Consider the following 19,377-nt stretch of genomic DNA (forward strand, 5'->3'; position numbering starts at 1 on the left):
TCTCTCTACTTTTTCCCTTAACACTAGAAGTAAATTCTTCACACAGCAGCCAAAGTGGTCTTATTAAGACAAATGTATTTCATGCCCATCTATGCTCAAAACCCACTAAAATCTTCCCATCCCACTCAGAATCCAACAAACCACTTACAGGGATCCACATGATCAGGCCTCATTTTCTGTTAGTCTTCTCCTTGCTCAATTTCCTTGTTCCTAGTCTCCTTGCCCTTTCCCAAAATTGCCATGTATGCTCTTGCTTTTCTAAATATGTACTTAAAATTTCCTCTGCTTGGAATTCTCTTCTCCCAGATATCTTGTAGTTCATTCCCTCACCTTCTTCATGTTTTTGCTCAAGTATCACATTTACGGGGGAACCTGTTCTATTTGTCACTACCCCACAACATGCCGCTGCCTCTCACTCTTCTTTGTTTTGTTTTTCTTCCACATAATGTACTACTTTTTGACATATATTTGCTTGCTTGTTTATTATTTTTTATTAGACTGTAGTGTTATGAGGGCAGAGATTTTGTCTTGTTGGTCACTGCTATGTCTTTAGATTCCAGATAGATCTAGGTACATGGCAGACATTCTAAAACTACATTGAAAATCTTTCACAAGTCCCTAGTGATGCACGTCATGAAATCAGTGATTGGCTCCAAACTTCTATAGCAGGCTTACCTTAGTCATTTTGTTGCCTTTGTTGCAACATGGCAACCCATTTTACATGTTTTGAACTTTGGGGCTCTCAATTTTAACATTTTGATGGGGTTTTATTGTATTTTTGGAATGAATAGAAGAAAAGAATAAAGAAATTAAGTGAAAAAGGAAGGAAGGAAGAAAGGAGGGGAAAAAGGAGGGAAAAGGAAAAACAAGAAAGAAATCCCTCTTAGTCCAGGATGAATAAGCTTTGAATCATGAAAAAAAAACTGGTTAATAGAATTTTTGTTTTTAATGAAGAGGTTTTTTATTTTTTTAATAAATCTATTTATTTATTTTTAGCTGTGTTGGGTCTTCATTACTGCATACTGGCTTTCTCTAGTTGTGGCGAGTGGGGGCTACTCTTTGTTGTGGTGCATGTGCCTCTCCTTACAGTGGCTTCTCTTATTGTGGAGCATGGGCTCTAGGTGCACAGGCTTCAGAAATTGTGGAACTCGGGCTCAGTAGTTGTGGTTCACAGGCTCTAGAGTGCAGCCTCAGTAGTTGTGGCGCACAGGCTTAGTTGTTCCGTGGCATGTGGGATCTTCCCGGACCAGGGCTCGAACCCATGTCCCCTGCATTGGCAGGCGGATTCTTAACCACTGTGCTACCAGGGAAGTCCTTGGTCAATAGAATTTGAAATCAATGTGCAACTTGAGAAAAAATTTAAGGTGATGCTAAATTGCAGACCGGTTTAACTAAGCCAAAATCATCTAGTAGCCAGATGAAAATACAATACATCATTTATTTAGGGGAAACTATCCTGACAACAGACTTGTGACCAAAGGATTCACAATAATTTTAATAATTGAGTAATAATAATTTTCATGCATGGTGGTGGTCATGCAATCCATGATTCAAAGAGTCTTCAGTCACGACTTTCATGGGAGCCCAATCAGCATGATATGGACAAGGCAGGGACAGATAATCAAAATAAAATTGTAGAGATCTTGGGGTAAGGTATGTGTTGGGATTCTCAGTAATTTCTGTTTTGATAATTAAGATAGGTAGATGGTTAAAAACTAGCTTGATAGATAGAGATGAGATTAGATAGATAGATATAATACAGAGACACTTAGATATATAGCTGTATAGATTGTTTTAAATTTTATTACTGTGATGACTAATTTTAAGTATCAACTTGACTAGGCCATGGGGTGCACCCGTATTTCATCAAACATTACTTTGGGTGTGCCTGTGAAGGTGTTTCTGGATGGCACCAACAATTGAATTGGTAGACTGAGTAAAGCAGATTGCTCTCCCTAATGTAGGTGGGCCTTGTCCAATCAGTTGAAGTCTTAAATGGAACAAAATGGCTGAGTAAGAGAAAATTCCTTCTGCCTAACTGCCTTTGAGCTGGGACATCAATTTTTTTTCCTGCCTTTGGACTCATACTAAAAACATTGACTCCTTCTATGTCTTGAGTTTGTAGTCTTTTTGACTGGAACTACACCATTAACTCCCCTGGTTCTCCAACTTCTTGACTACAGATCTTGGGAATTATCAGCCTCCATAGTCACATAAGTCAATTCCTTATAATAAATATTTTTACATATGATGTGTGCTGTATTATGTACACATACATTATATATATATATATATATATATATATATATATATATATATATATTTATATACACACATACATCCTATTGGTTTTGTTTCTCTGGAGGACTCTAATATAACCACATTTTGTTTTTTTTATTTGTTTTGGGTTAAGGTAATTCAACTCCAGAAATATTTAAAAATCTGGTCAGGTTAAGTCTTAGACCCTTTAGGTAGTCATTTTTCTAAGAATTTAATGCTACCACTAGTTCTCTTTGTTTTTCATCTGCATCAGCTTCTCTTACTTCCCATATGATTAGCAGCAAAAGAGCTAAGTCACATTAAAACGTTCTTTAGTGCTCACATGCTCTTTTACATCTCTGTGACTTCATACAGGCTCTTGCCTTTTCTTAATGGAATAATTATCTTTTTCCTTTCATTACCCAGCTGATCTTCCTTTAAGCATCACCTCCCTCAGGAAATTTTCTTTTATGTCCCAGTCTACTGAATGTGTCCATTCTTTATGCCCTACTTGCATCCCATACAAGTCACTGTTATAAGACATATTACAGTACTACAATTATTGGTATACCTATATGAGTTCTCCAGTAGAAAATATTAAGATCTTTTTGAGAATAGTAACTGTGCCTTTTTAAAAGTGCTTTTATCTCCAACTCCTAGAACAGTGTCAGGTATGAGTATTTGTTGAAAAAATTAATATAATATGAATGCCAGTGAACTACCTTATCATATGTAATATTTAAGATCATTGATAATCATTCATTTCTGGACTAATTATTTTCTCATATTACAAATTTTCTTAAAGTTAAAAACAAATCTCAATTATTTAAAATTAAATTAGCAAATTCAGTGTTTTTCTTGACTGCATGTAAAAAGAGTGGATCCTGCTTATAGTATGTGGAATGTTACTAAGCAATCATCATATTTGACTGTGCCTTTATTTGTGTAACATGCATTGGTTCTCTAAATAAAATTGCTTTGAAAATCAGCACTGAAGACGTGCCAATGTCTTTAGTAAATCAGATTTGACTGATGAAGAAGAAGGAACTGTCATCATCATTTTACTGAATCATTGGTAGAGAGTTTGTATTTTCACTGTAGATTATAAATCCAGGACAAAGAATCTGGAATCAAATGCTTTTAAAAAGTCCTATGCTGGCAAAGACATGAAATGAAATCCACTTACTTCTTAGGTTGAGGGTAAGATTCTATAGGCAGATTTTACCTAACAACAACAACAAACATCACTTTGTGTCTTACAAATATCAACTAGGGGACACAGTAACCTATCATGTAATTCAGTTAGGGTTATGTGTAATCTAGTAAGTCTTCTTTAGTAAGCGATTTTTAATTTCTATACTACCTTTATAATTTTTAGACCTCACTGTAATTTCATATCTATGGTCTTTCTAATCTTAATATTCACCAGTACAGACTGTAGCATTATTTGGCTGACTTAAGTTTTGTATTTACATATTAATTATTATCATCAAGACGAATGCATTAGTTTCCTGTTGCTGCTACAACAAATTACCATAAACTTAGTGATTTTAAACACACAAATTTAGTATCCTATGGTTCTGGAGGGCAGAAGTCTGAAATAAATCTTATGAGGTTAAAATCAAAATGTCAGCAAGGCTGTATTCCTTTATGGAAACTACAGAAAAATCCATTTTCTTGGCCTTTCAGTTTCTAGAGGTGGCTTGCATTCCTTGGCTTTTGGCCCCTTCCTGCATCTTTAAAGTGCTTCTCTCTCATCTCTGCTTCTGTCATCTTCTCCCCTTTTTCTGACTCTGAGCATCAGTCCTTGTTCTTATAAGGACCTTTTTTTGTAAAAAGAAAAAAAATAATTGTATTTTTTTTTTGCGGTACGCGGGCCTCTCACTGTTGTGGCCTCTCCCGTTGTGGAGCACAGGCTCCGGACGCGCAGTCTCAGCGGCCATGGCTCATGGGCCACTCCGCAGCATGTGGGATCTTTCCGGACTGGGGCACGAACCCGTGTCCCCTGCATTGGCAGGCAGACTCTCAACCACTGCACCACCACGGAAGCCCGAATTGTATGTTTTTAAAAAATTTTTTGATTTATATTGGAGTATATAGTTGTTTAACAATGTTGTGTTTCAGGTGTACAGCAAAGTGATTCAGTTTTACATATACATGTTTCTATTCTTTTTCAAATTATTTTCTCATTTAGGTTATTACAGAATATTGACCAGAGTTCCCTGTGCTAAAGAGTAGGTCCTTGTTGGTTACCTATTTTAAATATAGTAGTGTGTATATATCAATCCTACACTCCCAAAACTCCCAATATATCCTTCTCCCCTACCTTTCCCCTTTGGTAACCATAAGTTATTTTTCTAAGTCTTCGAGTCTTTTTCTGTTTTGTAAATAAGTTCATTTGTGTCATATTTTTGATTCCTCATATAAATGATTTCATATGATATTTGTCTTTCTCTGTCTGACTTACTTCACTTAGTATGATAATATCCAGGTCCAGCCATGTTGCTGCAAATGGCTTTATTTCATTCCTTTTAATGGCTGAGTAATATTCCATTGTATATATGTACCACATCTTCTTTATCCCTTCCTCTCTTGATGGACATTTAGGTTGCTTCCATGTCTTGGCTATTGTAAGCAGCGCTGCAATGAACATTGGGATCCATGTATCCTTTCGAACCATGTTTTCTCCAGATATATGCTCAAGAATGGGATTGCTGGATCATATGGTGGCTCTATTTGTAGTTTTTTAGGGAACCTCCATACTGTTCACTGTAGTGGCTGTACCAATTTACATTTCCACCAACAGTGTAGGACGGTTCCCTTTTCTCCACACTCTTTTCAGCGTTTAATGTTTGTAGACTTTTTCATGGTCACCATTCTGATTGGTGTGAGGTCTATCTCGTTGTTTTGACTTGCATTTCTCTAATACTTAGCAATGTTGAGCATCTTTTCAAGTGCCTCTTGGCCAATCTGTATGTCTTCTTTGGAGAAATGTCTACTTAGGTCTTCCGCCCATGTTTTGATTTGGTTGTTTGTTTTTTGATATTGAGCTGCATGAGCTATTTGTAAATTTTGGAGATAATCCCTTGGTCGCCTTCATTTGCAAATATTTTCTCCCATTCTATAGGTTGTTTTTTCTTTTTGTTTATGGTTTTCTTTGCTGTACAAAAAAGGGCCTTTTTGATTACATGATCCCATCAGAAAATCCAGGATAATCTTCCCAATTCAAGTTTCTTAATTTAGTCAAATCTACAAATTCCCTTTGGCTATATAAGGTAACATATTCACAAGTTCTGTGGATTAGGATATGAACATCTTTGGGAGGACATTATTCTGTCTACTACAGTCCATATACTTTTTTTCTTTCTATATTTAGCCACATAAAGAATTGTAACTCAGTATTAGAAAATATCATTGGAAGTCATAACTCAATAAAAAAAACTTTCTAATAATTATTTTTGATTAAAAGTAGTCTAATTACTTGAATACTGTCTCACTCTCCAATATTAGAAACACATAGCCGTAAGCTAGCTAACCATCCATCAGTTATGTTATAGAGGAGATTTTTGCCTTATGCAGAATTAAAATAGATGGCCTTTATATTTCCTGTAACTCTAAGAGTCTCTTTAACTATTGTCAGATAAAGACAGTAGATACACAATGTCGTTCACTCATTTGTTTTTCATTAAATCTTCTAAAGCTAATGGAATGATACAAAATAAATGTAAAATATGCTGTAATGCTTGGGATATGGAATGACCTTATACGTTTTGACATTTATTTTTTTGTGTCACTATGTGTGTACAACTGAATTGTTATAGTCTGCTCAATGACATAACTTTAATTTTCAGCAGTAAAGTAGAAGAAGCCTAGATTGTATCATTAATTTTAACAACCTGAGAGTCTGTGAGCAGAAGGAAGGAGGATGAAAGGGTGATGAACTACATTTAGATGAGATGAATATGCCCCATTTTAGGATGACCTACCAATACAGAAGAGCATTTTGTTCAGCATCCTTAATTTTTACATGAGGAAATGGAAACCAAAAAAGTTTAGTGAGTTGCCCAAAGCCATACAACTAGATAGTTGCAGAGTTGATATTAGGCCTCAGATTTTCTAACTCCTAATTTAGTACTCTGTTCACTCCACTATGAACTTTCTAATTTCCTAATTATTATATAATTTGTTCAGAATTTGATATGGTTTCTCTCTTCATCTTAATTTTACATGTTAAATTAATGTTAATTAGGTTGAGTCCCTTGAGAGGTATCTTTTCCAAAAGCAATGACCATGTAGATGGACAAAATGAAGTATGTTTCTATTTTATTTCTATCTGCAGTGTTTAGATGCAAATAAAAAAGGAAAAGGAATTTAAGAATGCTTTCATGCCTTTTTCTTCCTTCTATTTCTTCTTACCAAGAGATATTAAAGATCAGTTGAACTAAATTAGAGACCCTTTTTTTTTTTTGCGGTATGTGAATGTGTGGTGTTGGCAGGGGGCAATAAACGTCACTTGAAATGGTTAAATAAGCATTGGCAGATGTGTTGTATATATCATCTTTAAAAGCTGCATCCTTGATGTGTAAATAAATGCTTACCTCCCCTCAATTTTTCTTTTTCTTTTAACTATATTTGAATGTGTTCACCTTCCTGCTGCATGTAAGCTCATTTATAATTTCATCACTTCTTAATATCCATTTTTATTTTAGGACAAATATTTAGATTTGGAGCCTTTTCTTGCTTTTCGTGACAGGGAAGTCATCATGCTTTGGCACCAATGGGGGCACTACTAGTAAATATTGACTCCTTCAACCTACTTGATTCCTTACTCTCAAGTGTCTTATGCCCTACTTTGAGTCACTATATGTTACAATAACTATCTACCTCTTTGGCATGAGCTTCATAGCACTCTGTACATTTCCTCCTACTTATCCCTGGAATCTTTTAAGGTATATGGCAGTCAAACTAGAGTCATTTTATTCCCTGACTTGGTCTAGCACTCAGCTTATTGTAAAGAAGAATACATCTGTAGCAAAATATAAATAATAACAAGTATAGTAAAAAGTCTTTAGTGTGTATTGAGCTGGATAATATTTCAGTTTGTTTAGTACTACAATAATATGCACTAAGATGTAGTCATCATGCCCCAAAACGCATGTAGGTGTGAAAATACTCACCAGATAAACAATTGCATAAGCAGCCATAGACATAGATCATTCCCAGAAGCAACGGTGTCTTTTGTAAGGCAACATTTCATCAGTGACATTTTGGTGCCAGTGAATCAACATATCCAGTACTGATCTCTATTTGCAGATATCCTGCCTTTTGGAACTGGTCTCTCTAGTAATGCTATTTAAATCATCAGGGGATAATTCTTCTTAATCACATTCAGTTTAGTTGGAAAAATGAAAAGGATCTTCTATACAATTTATGTCCTTCCTATGGAGTTATCTAGATAGCTGTTTATTTGTGCTGTTGAAACAATTTTATTACTGATATTTCTTTTCAGAGCATTTTAACCTACAAAGTTAATTATAAAAATTTGAATTTCTGATTATATTTAATTCAGATAAATCTAACTCTACTTCTATTTGCTTTTAATCATTTAACTTTATTCTCTTTGGGAGTGTTGTGTTCATATAGTAATGCAGTACAAATATGGAGCCAATACTACTTATCTTCCTATTGTGGTATTATAAGAATATATAGTAAGATAATAATTTCAATGGAATATTTTAGATCCTTAAAAAAATAACTCAGTCCCTAAAAGAGGTGGAAAAATATAGGTAATATACTAATTTATCCAATAAGGTAAGACATTACATAAAATATAGTCAAAACAATAAGCACACATTAATAAAATGTTTAGACTCATAAACTTATGCAAATAAAATGGACACTTATAGATACACCAAGGAATAAGAGGATATGCTAACTTTGCCAACAAGCATCATGAAACACAGCAATTCACAAGAGTACTGAATTTGTAGCATCCCAGGGAGTTACCAAAAGTCAAAAATAGCACTAAGGGTGGTGAGGTAAGACAGGAAATTAATCAAAAAATTTAAAAGACATCATCTTGCAGCATTCTTCAAGATAAATAACCTGGTATCAATTCCAAACCCTTAAAAACAAGGTTCTTAAAATTTGTCTTACTTCCCTACCCCTGATATATTATCTGATGAGAGCATGGGCCAAAAACACAGATTATATCCATAAGTTATTTAGCCTAGGATTTTAACGTTTTTTTCTTCATCTATTCATTTGTTCATTCAACAAATGTTGATAAATATTATATCTGAATAGGCACTGTGCTAGTTGATAGATAGGAAATGATAAGATCATGATCAAAACACAGAGCCTGCCCTCAGGTACATTATAATTTAGTAGGGGAGACACAATATAATAAATACCCAGTTTTTGTAAAAAAGAAAGTGGTAAGTATAGTAAGAGTGATTGGAAATAGAGTGTTTTATAAATCTGGGAGGGGAAGAAATACAATTCAGTCTGTGTTCATTGAACACCTATTCTGTGTCAGACACAGTGCCAGTGGCTGTAGATGTAAAGATAAATAAAACATCATTCTTTTCTTATAGGAGTTCTTAGTTTATCAGGATTATCTTCTCCTGGGGTGCAGGGCATGTCAGGAAAGGATTTATGGAAGAAATGATATTTGAGTTGCATCTTAAAATATAGGTAAATTTTTGACATATGGAGAAGAAGGATAGAGCTTTCCAGGGAGAGGCAAAAGCATGAACATAGCAGCATCTGTGTTCCTTTTCTCTGAATTTATTTTTATTCTGCTGAAGGCTTGGTATGAGAATAACAGAAGGCATAACTTTGTGATTATGCTTTATAACACCTTGTTTTTAAAGCACAAAAGATGTGTTTTTAGAAAAATCTATTGTTTTTACAATATTTTTGAGTATTTTTATTAGCACCATTTAAATTACTGGCACTATTGATAGAGTTGGTCTAATTTTGTTTTTGTGTCTTGGACCCCTCTTCCCCCAAAATGGTTTGCAACCTCTTGAAGTAACAAGTGAGTTAAAATTAAACTTCACTAAGGTATGGTGTGCAGGTATTTTTGAAATAGTATATTTCTTCTTAAATATTAGGTGTTTATGGGTAGGGTCTATCCTAGATATTATACAATTGCTCTCATCTATTTTTGCCCTTCGTATGAGAGAATCAATTCTTGAGTTACTAAGGTGGACTTGCATTTGGATGAGCAGCATCAGGAGAAATGCTGTTGTATCTAATTAAGGGTCAGGTCTTTTCAAGGATTTTATAGAAGTTTCTATTGAGAAAAGCCGGGAAACTGGTATAAACAGAGGGACTGAAAAAGCAATCCAAGAGAAAAGAGCAAAGAAATTGTGTTCATAGAAATGGTCATTTCTCCGTTACTGCTATGGTCTGAATGTTTGTCTCCCCCCAGATTCATATGTTGATATCCTAATGCCCAAGGTGATGGTATAAGGAGGTGGGGCCTTTGGGAGGTGATTATGTCATGAGAGTGAAGCCCTCGGGTCTCACAAATTTATGATCTTATAAGCTGTACTCTATAAAAGAATCTGTTAATTTTTAATGAATGATCAAATAGTATTATACAGACTATCTTAGTCTGTTTGGACTACTATAACAAAATACCCCAGACTGGGCAGCTTATAAACAGATACTTATTTCTCACAATTCTGAAGGCTGGAAGTTCAAGGTCAAGGTACCAGCATGGTCAGGTGAGCTCCTTCTTCCAGGTTGTAGACTTCTCTTTATATTCTCACATGGTGGAAAGAGTGAGCTCTCTCTCTGGGGCCTCTTATATAAGAGCACTAATCTCATTCATAAGGGCTCCATTCTCATGACTCAGTCACGTCCCAAAGGCACCATATCTTAATATCATCACATTGAGATTAGGTTTCAGCATATGACTTGTGGGAAGGGGAGGGGGCACACACATACTGACCATAGCATAGAGTCATCCTAGAGTTTAACAAAGAAGTTTTAAGAACATGTAGATTTTTTGTTCTGGTTCTGCAAAAAATGCCATTGATAATTTGATAGTGATTGCCTTGAATCTGTAGATTGCCTTGGTTAGTATAGTCATTTTGACAGTATTGATTCTTCCAATCTAAGAACATGGTATATCTTTCCATTTGTGTCATCTTCAATTTCTTTCATCAGCATCTCATAGTTTTCAGAGTACAAGTCTTTTGCCTCCTTAGGTATGTTTATTCCTGGGTATTTTATTCTTTTTGATGTGATGATAAATGGGATTGTTTCCTTAATTTCTCCTTCTGATCTTTCATTGTTAGTATATAGAAATGCAAGAGAGTTCTGTGTATTAATTTTGTATCCTGCAACTTTACTGAATTCATTGATGAGCTCTGATAGTTTTCTGGTAGCATTTTTAGTATTTTCTGTGTATAATATCACATTTCTGTGGAAACACAGAAGACATCAAATAGCCAAAGCAGTCTTGAGAAAGACAAATGGAGCTGGAGGAAGCAGGCTCCCTGACTTCAGACTATACTATAAAGCTACAGTAATCAAAAAAGTATGGTACTGGCACAAAGATGGACTTACAGATTAATGGAACAAGATAGAAAGCCAGAAATAAACTCACGCACCTATGATCAGTTAATCTACAACAAAGGAGGCAGGATATACAATGGAGAAAAGACAGTCTCTTCAATAAGTGGTGCTGGGAAAACTGGACAGCTACATGTAAAAGAATGAAATTAGAACATTCTCTAACACCATACACAAAAATAAACTCAAAATGGATTGAGACCTAAATGTAAGACTGGATATTATAAAACTCTTAGAGGAAAACATAGGCAGAACACTCTTTGACATAAACTGCAGTAAGATCTTTATGGATCCACCTCCTAGGGTAATGAATATAAAAACAAAAATAAATGGGTCTAATTAAACGTAAGAGCTTTTGCATAGCAAAGGAAACCATAAACAAAACAAAAAGACAACATACAGAATGGGAGAAAATACTTGCAAACGAAGCGACCAACAAGGGATTAAGCTCCAAAATATTCAAACAGCTCATGCGGCTCAATATCAAAAAATAAAGAACCCAATCAAAAGAAATGGGCAGAAGATCTAAATAGACATTTCTCCAAAGAATACATACAGATGGCCAAGAAGCACATGAAAAGATGCTCAGCATTGCTAAGCATTAGAGAAATGCAAATCAAAACTACAATGAGGTATCACCTCAGAATGGCCATCATCAAAAAGTCTACAAACAATAAATGCTGGAGAGGGTGTGGAGAAAAGGGAACCCTCTTACACTGTTGACGGCAATGTAAATTGGTACAGCTACTATGGAGAACAATGTGGAGGTTCCTTAAAAGACTAAAAACAGAACTGCCACATAATCCAGCAATCCCACTCCTGGGCATATATCCAGAGAAAACTGTAATTTGAAAATGTACATGCACCCCAGTGTTCATTGCAGCACTATTTACAATAGCGAAGACGTGGAAACAACCTAAATGTCCATCGAGAGGGGAATGGATAAGAAGATGTGGTACATAAATACAATGGAATATTACTCAGCCATTAAAAAAAGGAAATAGTGCCATTTGTAGCAACATGATTGGACCTAGAGATTGTCATAGTGAGTGAAGTAAGTCAGACAAAGACAAATATCATATGATATCACATATGTGGAATCTAAAAAAAATGATACAAATGAACTTATTTACAAAATAGAAACACAACATTGTAAATCAACTATACTCCAATATAAAATTTAAAAAAGAGCATGTACGTTCCTCATTTTACAGGTGAGAGAACTGAGATCATAGCTTTCCCAAAGTTATATATGTGTGTGTGTGTATTTGTTATATAATGTATAATAAACATATACAAGTATTTATTATATATATATAATAAAAACACATATATACATATCAGTGGCAAATTAGGGATGAAAAATGAGGGACTTTGTCTGAATCCTGACCCTTTTGTTTCTCACTCTTGTGCTGCTTTCCCTCCCAACAGAGAATGGATCATCACAATAGTCATTTTCTAAAGAGAATTGTTGCAAAATTACAAGGAATAAAAATTTTTTTAAAAAAATAAAGGAGCGCAGTACCATTTTAAGCTTTTCAAGTTGCCAAGAGAAAGAGTCAGAAAGAATATTTACATTCCAAACTAAATATTTAATTGGGTTAAGAAGGATGGAATAAAACGAGAGTAGCAAAGTCATTTGCACTTTCAAAACATAGGTGGGCTGTGTTGAGCTTTTCATTTTTTACCATATCCGGGTTTATTGGTATGTAATTACAGACCCTTGCCAGATGCCATCGATCCATATTTTCTGTTCTAATTTGAGTTGATCCTGTTGTACAGAGGATGTCTCTGGCATACAGGAGATACAGGAGAAGATAGATTTTTTTTTTTTTTTTGCAGTACGCGGGCCTCTCACTGTTGTGGCCTCTCGTGTTGCAGAGCACAGGCTCCGATCGATCGCGCAGGCTCAGCGGCCATGGCTCACGGGCCTAGGTGCTCCGCAGCATGTAGGATCTTCCTGGACCGGGGCACGAACCAGTGTCCCCTGCATCGGCAGGCGGACTCTCAACCACTGCGCCACCAGGGAAGCCCAAGAAGATAGATTTTTAAGATGAATTTTAAAGCAAATTCATACTGATCTCAGTTTATTTCTCTTGCTGCTTTTTCTTTTATCAATTTAATTTTAAAGTTATAAGAAAATAAACTTTAACTAGATTTATGTGCTAAAGCCACCTCTAGCCAATTTAGGTCTTTGATGGTTTTGTTTTTAGCAATACCGAAACACAAAGGCAGTTATACATGGTATATTATGTTATGAAGCACATAACAATATAATTATTGAAATTCCCTTACTTCCCATTGTGTTTATATGGCTTAAAGCAACTGTCTTATTTAAGGCAAGAGTTCTAATTGGCCAAGTTGTTTTAGATAGAAAAAACAGTTTGGTGTTGAAGATTATTGCTGAATCATTGTTTCACTTTATGTCTGTAGTGTTAGCAAGTACCATGGTGATAAGTTCTTTAATATATTTCTAAGTAAGGAGATAGTGAATGCTTTCTCAATCTAAGCATGCTAGGGCATTTTGCAATATATTTACCACACAGGTATGACTGCTTAAAAGTACAAAGGTCACTGCAATGTGTGGCTATGCCCATGTCACCTCTTTTTAACTGTTCCCCAAGTGTCTGACTCCAGTGTAAATGTTCTATTTGAAATCTGCACAGTCACATTTATACCTCCTTTCTTTATGATTCAGCATTGCAGAGCAGAGAAATTCACAGTTCTGGTTCAAGGGATTACTGTTTTGTTATAATGTTCAAATAATGGTCTGCTAAAAATCTTCTTGTAAAAGAAAAAGAGGTTCACTCTCCTACTATCAAGGTCATTACTAAACTCTGTGCCTTCTGTTTAAAAGCACAGAGATGCCATCTAGCAGCCGCCCTCAGGAATTTCCTACACAGAAATAGTCCTTTCTCTATAAAACCGAGCAATAATTGAATTCTTACAAGCTTTTGGTTTTTCTTAATTTACTTAAGATTGGATGAATGATGATTTGGCATATTGCCTGTAGTTCAGATACTCCATTACCAATGAAATTAATTAATTAATATCTCTTACAAAGGGCAAAGGGATATACCTATGAGTTTGTAAATGGAACTGGAAATTTGTTAATATGATTTTAATTAAGAAAACATAATTCTCATGATTTTCTTGAGAGGAAAATTAATAATCTGTCTATATAAAAATACAAATAATTGATTGATTTTTTTGAATTGCCTTCCTTTACTGAAAGAAAATACTAATCTTACCAATATTCTGGTATATTAAATGAGAGAAAAGAAAGTAAGTGGATGCTGAAAGTAAGTTCATCCTGTGAATATAAATGTTTGGGCACTTTTTTTAAATTTAACAATAAATTTGACTTGCAAGTGATTTATCTTGCTGTAAGATAGTGATACCTAAGCACTTTATAAAATGTCATATATGATCTGTAAGTTTCAGTCTCAGGAAGAATGATCATAAACATAAATATTATATAATCTTCCATGAAATGGAATTTGTACTGTTGTTAGAAGCCTTTTTGTTTCAGATAAATTAATATATAATAAGCATGCTCTAAAATTTAGATTTCCAATATTTGCTATATGTGACAATCCTATACCTTAAAAAGTCTATTCAATTTTAATAGCTCTACTGTATTGCCAGTTTATGTGTATCCATGCATGATTTATGTGTAGTATAAATATAAAATGCAATAATATAGAAGAATAATTAAATGAATTTATTTAAAAGTATGATTTTGAAATATATCAGTCCTAACATTATAAAATTTTTTTTATTAGCTGTTTAGAATTTTTATATATTTAAGTTTCATCACTTATTACTTATTTGTCCACAAACTGGTATTTTGTGCTACTGTATTATTGGAATTTAATTTCAATTTTGCCAAACGTAATTTGCATCATGGATGTTAATTATTATCTAAACCCTTAAGTAGTTAGTAAAAAAATAAAATTTGAGAAAATTTCTATTTCATAACCTAATTGACAATCATTTTGAGAATTCAGTGGTGCCATTTGTGATTTGGGGGAGGGGAGATGATATAGTTTTGTGATTTCAATAGTTTGATAAAACATAACAAAAGTAGTTTTATTCATTTTTTTAAACAAAATTTGTCTACTAGTCCAAAGACCTTTTCACAACATTAAAATCACTTGCTATGAGCATTTTAATATTCTGTATATTGTCATATGTAATATATAACAAATACTATCTGCTGTTCTTTGCATACTGTATTGCAATATCTAGAAACTGAAAAGGACAGTTTGAAAAGTTAATGTATGCCTTTCCTTTCCTGGATTTCTCAGCTCAGTTGTACCAAACAGCCAAAATTAAGTCTGAAGAAAAGTTTTCTGTTGTTGAATACATGGAAATAAACTTATTAATACTAGAAAAAGATCACGACTAAAAATAGGTCATTTATTTGGAGAATTTATCTCAATATTTATTAGAAGCTCTTCTTTGTTGATAAATTTTTAATTTGGGAAAGAATGGGGTACAAGAAGTGAAGATATTTATGCATTTAAAGATATCAGAAAAATCAAATGAAACATGCAGTCGTTAGTAAAGCTCTGCATTTCCGAATTCATTTTAAAGAATGATAAAACTCACTTTAAGTCAAGTGATTTTTTTATGCAGTAACTCAGTAATAAGCTTTGCTTTTTAAAAATGTTTTACCAAGAATATTTCAGATGAGATATATAGTAGAATGTGTTCAAAGTTGTAACAAACATAATGAGAGTGGCAATGGAATATGTTACTATAGATCCAGAGAAAAAAATGAAAAAGAAAGATTAAAAAATATGAAAGCAGAATCAACACTTTGTACCTAGATGTAAAATGCTTTAAAGCTACACCTTAGTGTATGAAATATCCCATTAAGGATATTAAGACAAAATTATTATTTTGTCTTAATATCACAACCATAGCTTTAAAAGGAAATGATCTTATTCTTATCAGGTCTCTCTAAATATGAAAAGTACACAGAAATAATTATAAGCATAGATGATATGATTCTAAATTTTCACTATATACTATATTAGGCCTAGAAATATTAAGTCAACCACAGTATTAGGCTATGCTTGGTTATATCTTAGTTCAATTATGAAAAGAAACAATTTCTCTACACTACACAGTTATTTTAAAATAACTTTACAATATTCCAAAATACAACTTTAAATGGTTTTAGAACATGACATCATTTCTCCTATTGTGTCAAATTGCTCTTGAACAGTTAAAGAAGTAAACTAATTTTTGAAATTGTATTTCCTTACTTTTTACTAGATGCATTATATCTTATTCCAGATAGTTATGATTTTCTTAGAATGCTGAAGCTCTCAAATTATCTCACTTTATCCTGAAGACTTTTCTCATACACTGCTGAAAATATTTCTCCATATTTTCTGATTTTTTATCAAAAGAGGTTAGCATTCACTTTAATTGCCAGTACTGGATAATTATCAGAGTTCAACAAATATGAGACAACTCATCCTTCCTATTGCCCTCCTTAGTTTGAAAGGATTCTCACTTCCTGTTTCTTAACACTGGTAATCAGAACTTCCTCAGTGCTCCGTAATTTCCTTAATGAAAAGAGAGAAAACAAACACAAGCCCCTTTCACCAATGCCTCTCAACCATGGCAGAGAGTGGAGCTCTGCTGCTCTGCCCTGTGTGTTACAAGCAGCATCCCAAATGTTTTGGACACAAACCGCAGCACGTCTGCGTTGGGAGTATTATTGACCAGGATCAGCTGGAAAACGCTTCTCTGCTTTCAACAAAGAAACGGTTCACCATCTCCTAATACATGATTACAAATTGCATTATTTTAACTGCTAAGTCCTTTGCATTACCCGTCCGACTTCAGAAGAGAACATTAAACACTTGGATACCAAATAAGCTAAATTCTCCCAAGAGCCGCATTGCCCGCTGCCCATACACGTTATATTCGCTCCTGGTCCCTCCCCCCTCTCTCCGGGACTCTACCTTGTGGAGCTATCCCTCGGGTAGTTCACCTTGTTATCTTCCAAGCAGTGGGAATACGCCAGACACCACAAGATAGCTGGAAGAGCTGTCTTTCATGCTGCTTTTTTTTTTTTGCATAATTAAATGCATTTTTGGTCGGTCTGTTACATATTGCACATTTATTTCAAACAAGAGTTAAAATATTGCCCATACCTTGGAAGGGTCTAATCCAGCAAGCAAAGACAGCAGCAGGAGATTGAGTAGGTTGGATGCCGCCTGCATTCTGATCTGGGTTTTTGCCCCTGTTTACTCTCTTTTATGTAGCCACTCCACTCTCACTGCAGAGACCTTTCCTTCGTCAGTTGCACTTTCTGCCTGCCAGTCAGAGCTGAGTGGAGACAGAGGCGGCGGCAGGAGCAGTAGCAGCAGCAGCGGTAGCAGCAGCGGTAGCAGCAGCGGCAGTAGCGGCAGCCGCCCTGGGGGGCGATCATTCCGCAGGCATTCTCAGGGCTGGGAGTCCGCGAGCTCTAGGAGTGGATTGAGCTGCAGTGGCCGCTGACCGAGGTGCTGAAGCTCCTCCAAGCCGTGCGCCCCAATTTACCTTCTCTCCCGCGGCTATATAGCCAGACCACCTGAAAAGTTTTGACCCAAGAAAAAGATAAAGGGAGTAACAGCTGAGAGAGGTGTGGAGACCTGGACAACGGATATGACATCACTACAGCTCCTTGGGGCTTGGGGAGATATTTTGTGGGAAATTTGTTATCCAAACAAGGATTGACTCTCCTGCTCCCGTTCAGCATTTGCTGGTATCTTGATCTTCAGAGAAGTAAAGTTAGCTAGATATAGGATTATGAAACAAATAGTGCCTGGAATCGTCTGCTGTCATTGACAGAGAACTTGATATTGTATTTAGTGCTTTAAAGAAAGTTTGCAATGCAGACTATCAATGTGTATTTTCTGTTCAAGGTACACAGTCTATAGCTATTATATATACATATATGCACTGTCATTTAAACTATCCTATTGAAATAATCTATTTGGTTAAATATTCATGTGTTTTTTATCTATCTAGGGCTTTTGGTCACCTAAAACACTACGTATAAATAAATGAAGAGGCTTTCTTTTCTTTTTTTTTTTTTTTCTTGTAAATGGGATATTCCACTAGTGACCCCACACAGCTGAAATCTCTCCTCCTCACACACAGCCATAACCAGAAATGTAGTTTCCCTGTCAACCTGAAGTAGAATTCAGTGATGGGTGGACAGTGGGATGGGAAAAGCATTATTTCTAAGCTTCCAAATACTTGTTTTCTAGAGCTCAAGAAAAGAGGTAGCTGCCTCACAAGAGCAAAGGAAGAGTAAATGACAAACTAACTTTCTCATACACCCTTCATAACTTAACTATACTCAAGAAACTTTTTTTTTTTGTAGCTGGAAAATGTGTTTTCTATAAGATAAAAAGATGGAGAAGAGTTGTCAACCACCCTCTCATACAATTACACCACTAATGCAACTTGAGTTTTGTCTTCTGTTGATTTTTCTAGAAGTTATATTTCCTAAGGACTAGAGTATATGAACTAGAGATATGGGCATTTCTTCTACATTAAAAAGAGGATAAATTGTTTGAGATATCAGACACATACTGTGTATAAATCTCTACAGTCTTTTACTGAACACTCTTCATGTATATATAAATATGTATATTTTAAATTCAAGAAATCTCAATTAGGATGCAAATACTTTTGAAAGTTATAATCCCCAAGGATTTGCATCACATTGCATCTGTTTTTATCCTGATATTATGAATATGAGTGCATGTGTGTATGATTACTTGAGGCTTTTTTCCCATAAAACCTCAATAACAAGAAGGAAAATTTGAAAATTTCTTTTGAAGAGATGGATCACACATAAAAAAGAGATTGCAGAATAGCAGAAAGAAGGGGGAATTATTTGAGGGTTTTTAGTTTAATGATAACCCTAGCAATCGTAACCACAGTTTGAATTTCCATTATTTCCTAGCAGAAACAGAAAACAGAACTTTTCTATTGAGGTAATAGATAAAACTACAGAGTTATGTCTGACACTCTTTGGGATAACTTTCTAGAGCATGTTTGAGGCTAACTCTGTCTTTCTTTTTTTACATTTGTTTCCCTATCTATCTATCTATCTATCAAGGGTAAATCAGCATAGAGTATGTTTCAATGATCCATACATAAAAATTGTTGGCAATTTTATTCTGCACCCATTTTCAAGCCTTTCAAATCATTGCACAGTTTGAAAATGAGTTTATAGAAGTACAGTAGCTGAGTGGTTATAATAGTGCATTAATACTTAATACAACATGATTGTTTGATTATTTGTTTTTACATATGCTTTTCACTCTTCTCAGAATGTCTTCTACAATCTTTTTCTATCTCCACCTCTCAGCAGGCAGGGCAGCATACTTATTTGAGTACAGGAAACTGTATTTAAAAGACACACAAAATATGAAAACATAATCATATGAATTTTATTGCCTCAAGATCAACTGCTATTCTTTTAATGACATTAATATTTTTTCTGGGAAT

The 19,377-nt window shown here is 34.7% G+C and overlaps 1 protein-coding gene across 1 annotated transcript in view; it reads right to left on the minus strand.

The window, feature by feature from the left end:
- The window catches only part of OLFM3 (olfactomedin 3), a 192,060-nt gene extending 174,532 nt beyond the window's left edge, over positions 1-17,528 (minus strand). The window contains exon 1 of the mRNA XM_024751260.1: positions 17,025-17,528. Within this exon, the coding sequence (XP_024607028.1) occupies positions 17,025-17,093 (69 nt within the window). The 5' untranslated portion in view covers positions 17,094-17,528. The remainder of the gene's footprint in view (positions 1-17,024) is intronic.
- Positions 17,529-19,377: the final 1,849 nt, after the last annotated feature.

Source organism: Neophocaena asiaeorientalis, unplaced genomic scaffold, assembly GCF_003031525.2.
Source record: "Neophocaena asiaeorientalis asiaeorientalis breed wild unplaced genomic scaffold, Neophocaena_asiaeorientalis_V1.1 scaffold147, whole genome shotgun sequence".
NCBI classification, from domain to species: domain Eukaryota; kingdom Metazoa; phylum Chordata; class Mammalia; order Artiodactyla; family Phocoenidae; genus Neophocaena; species Neophocaena asiaeorientalis.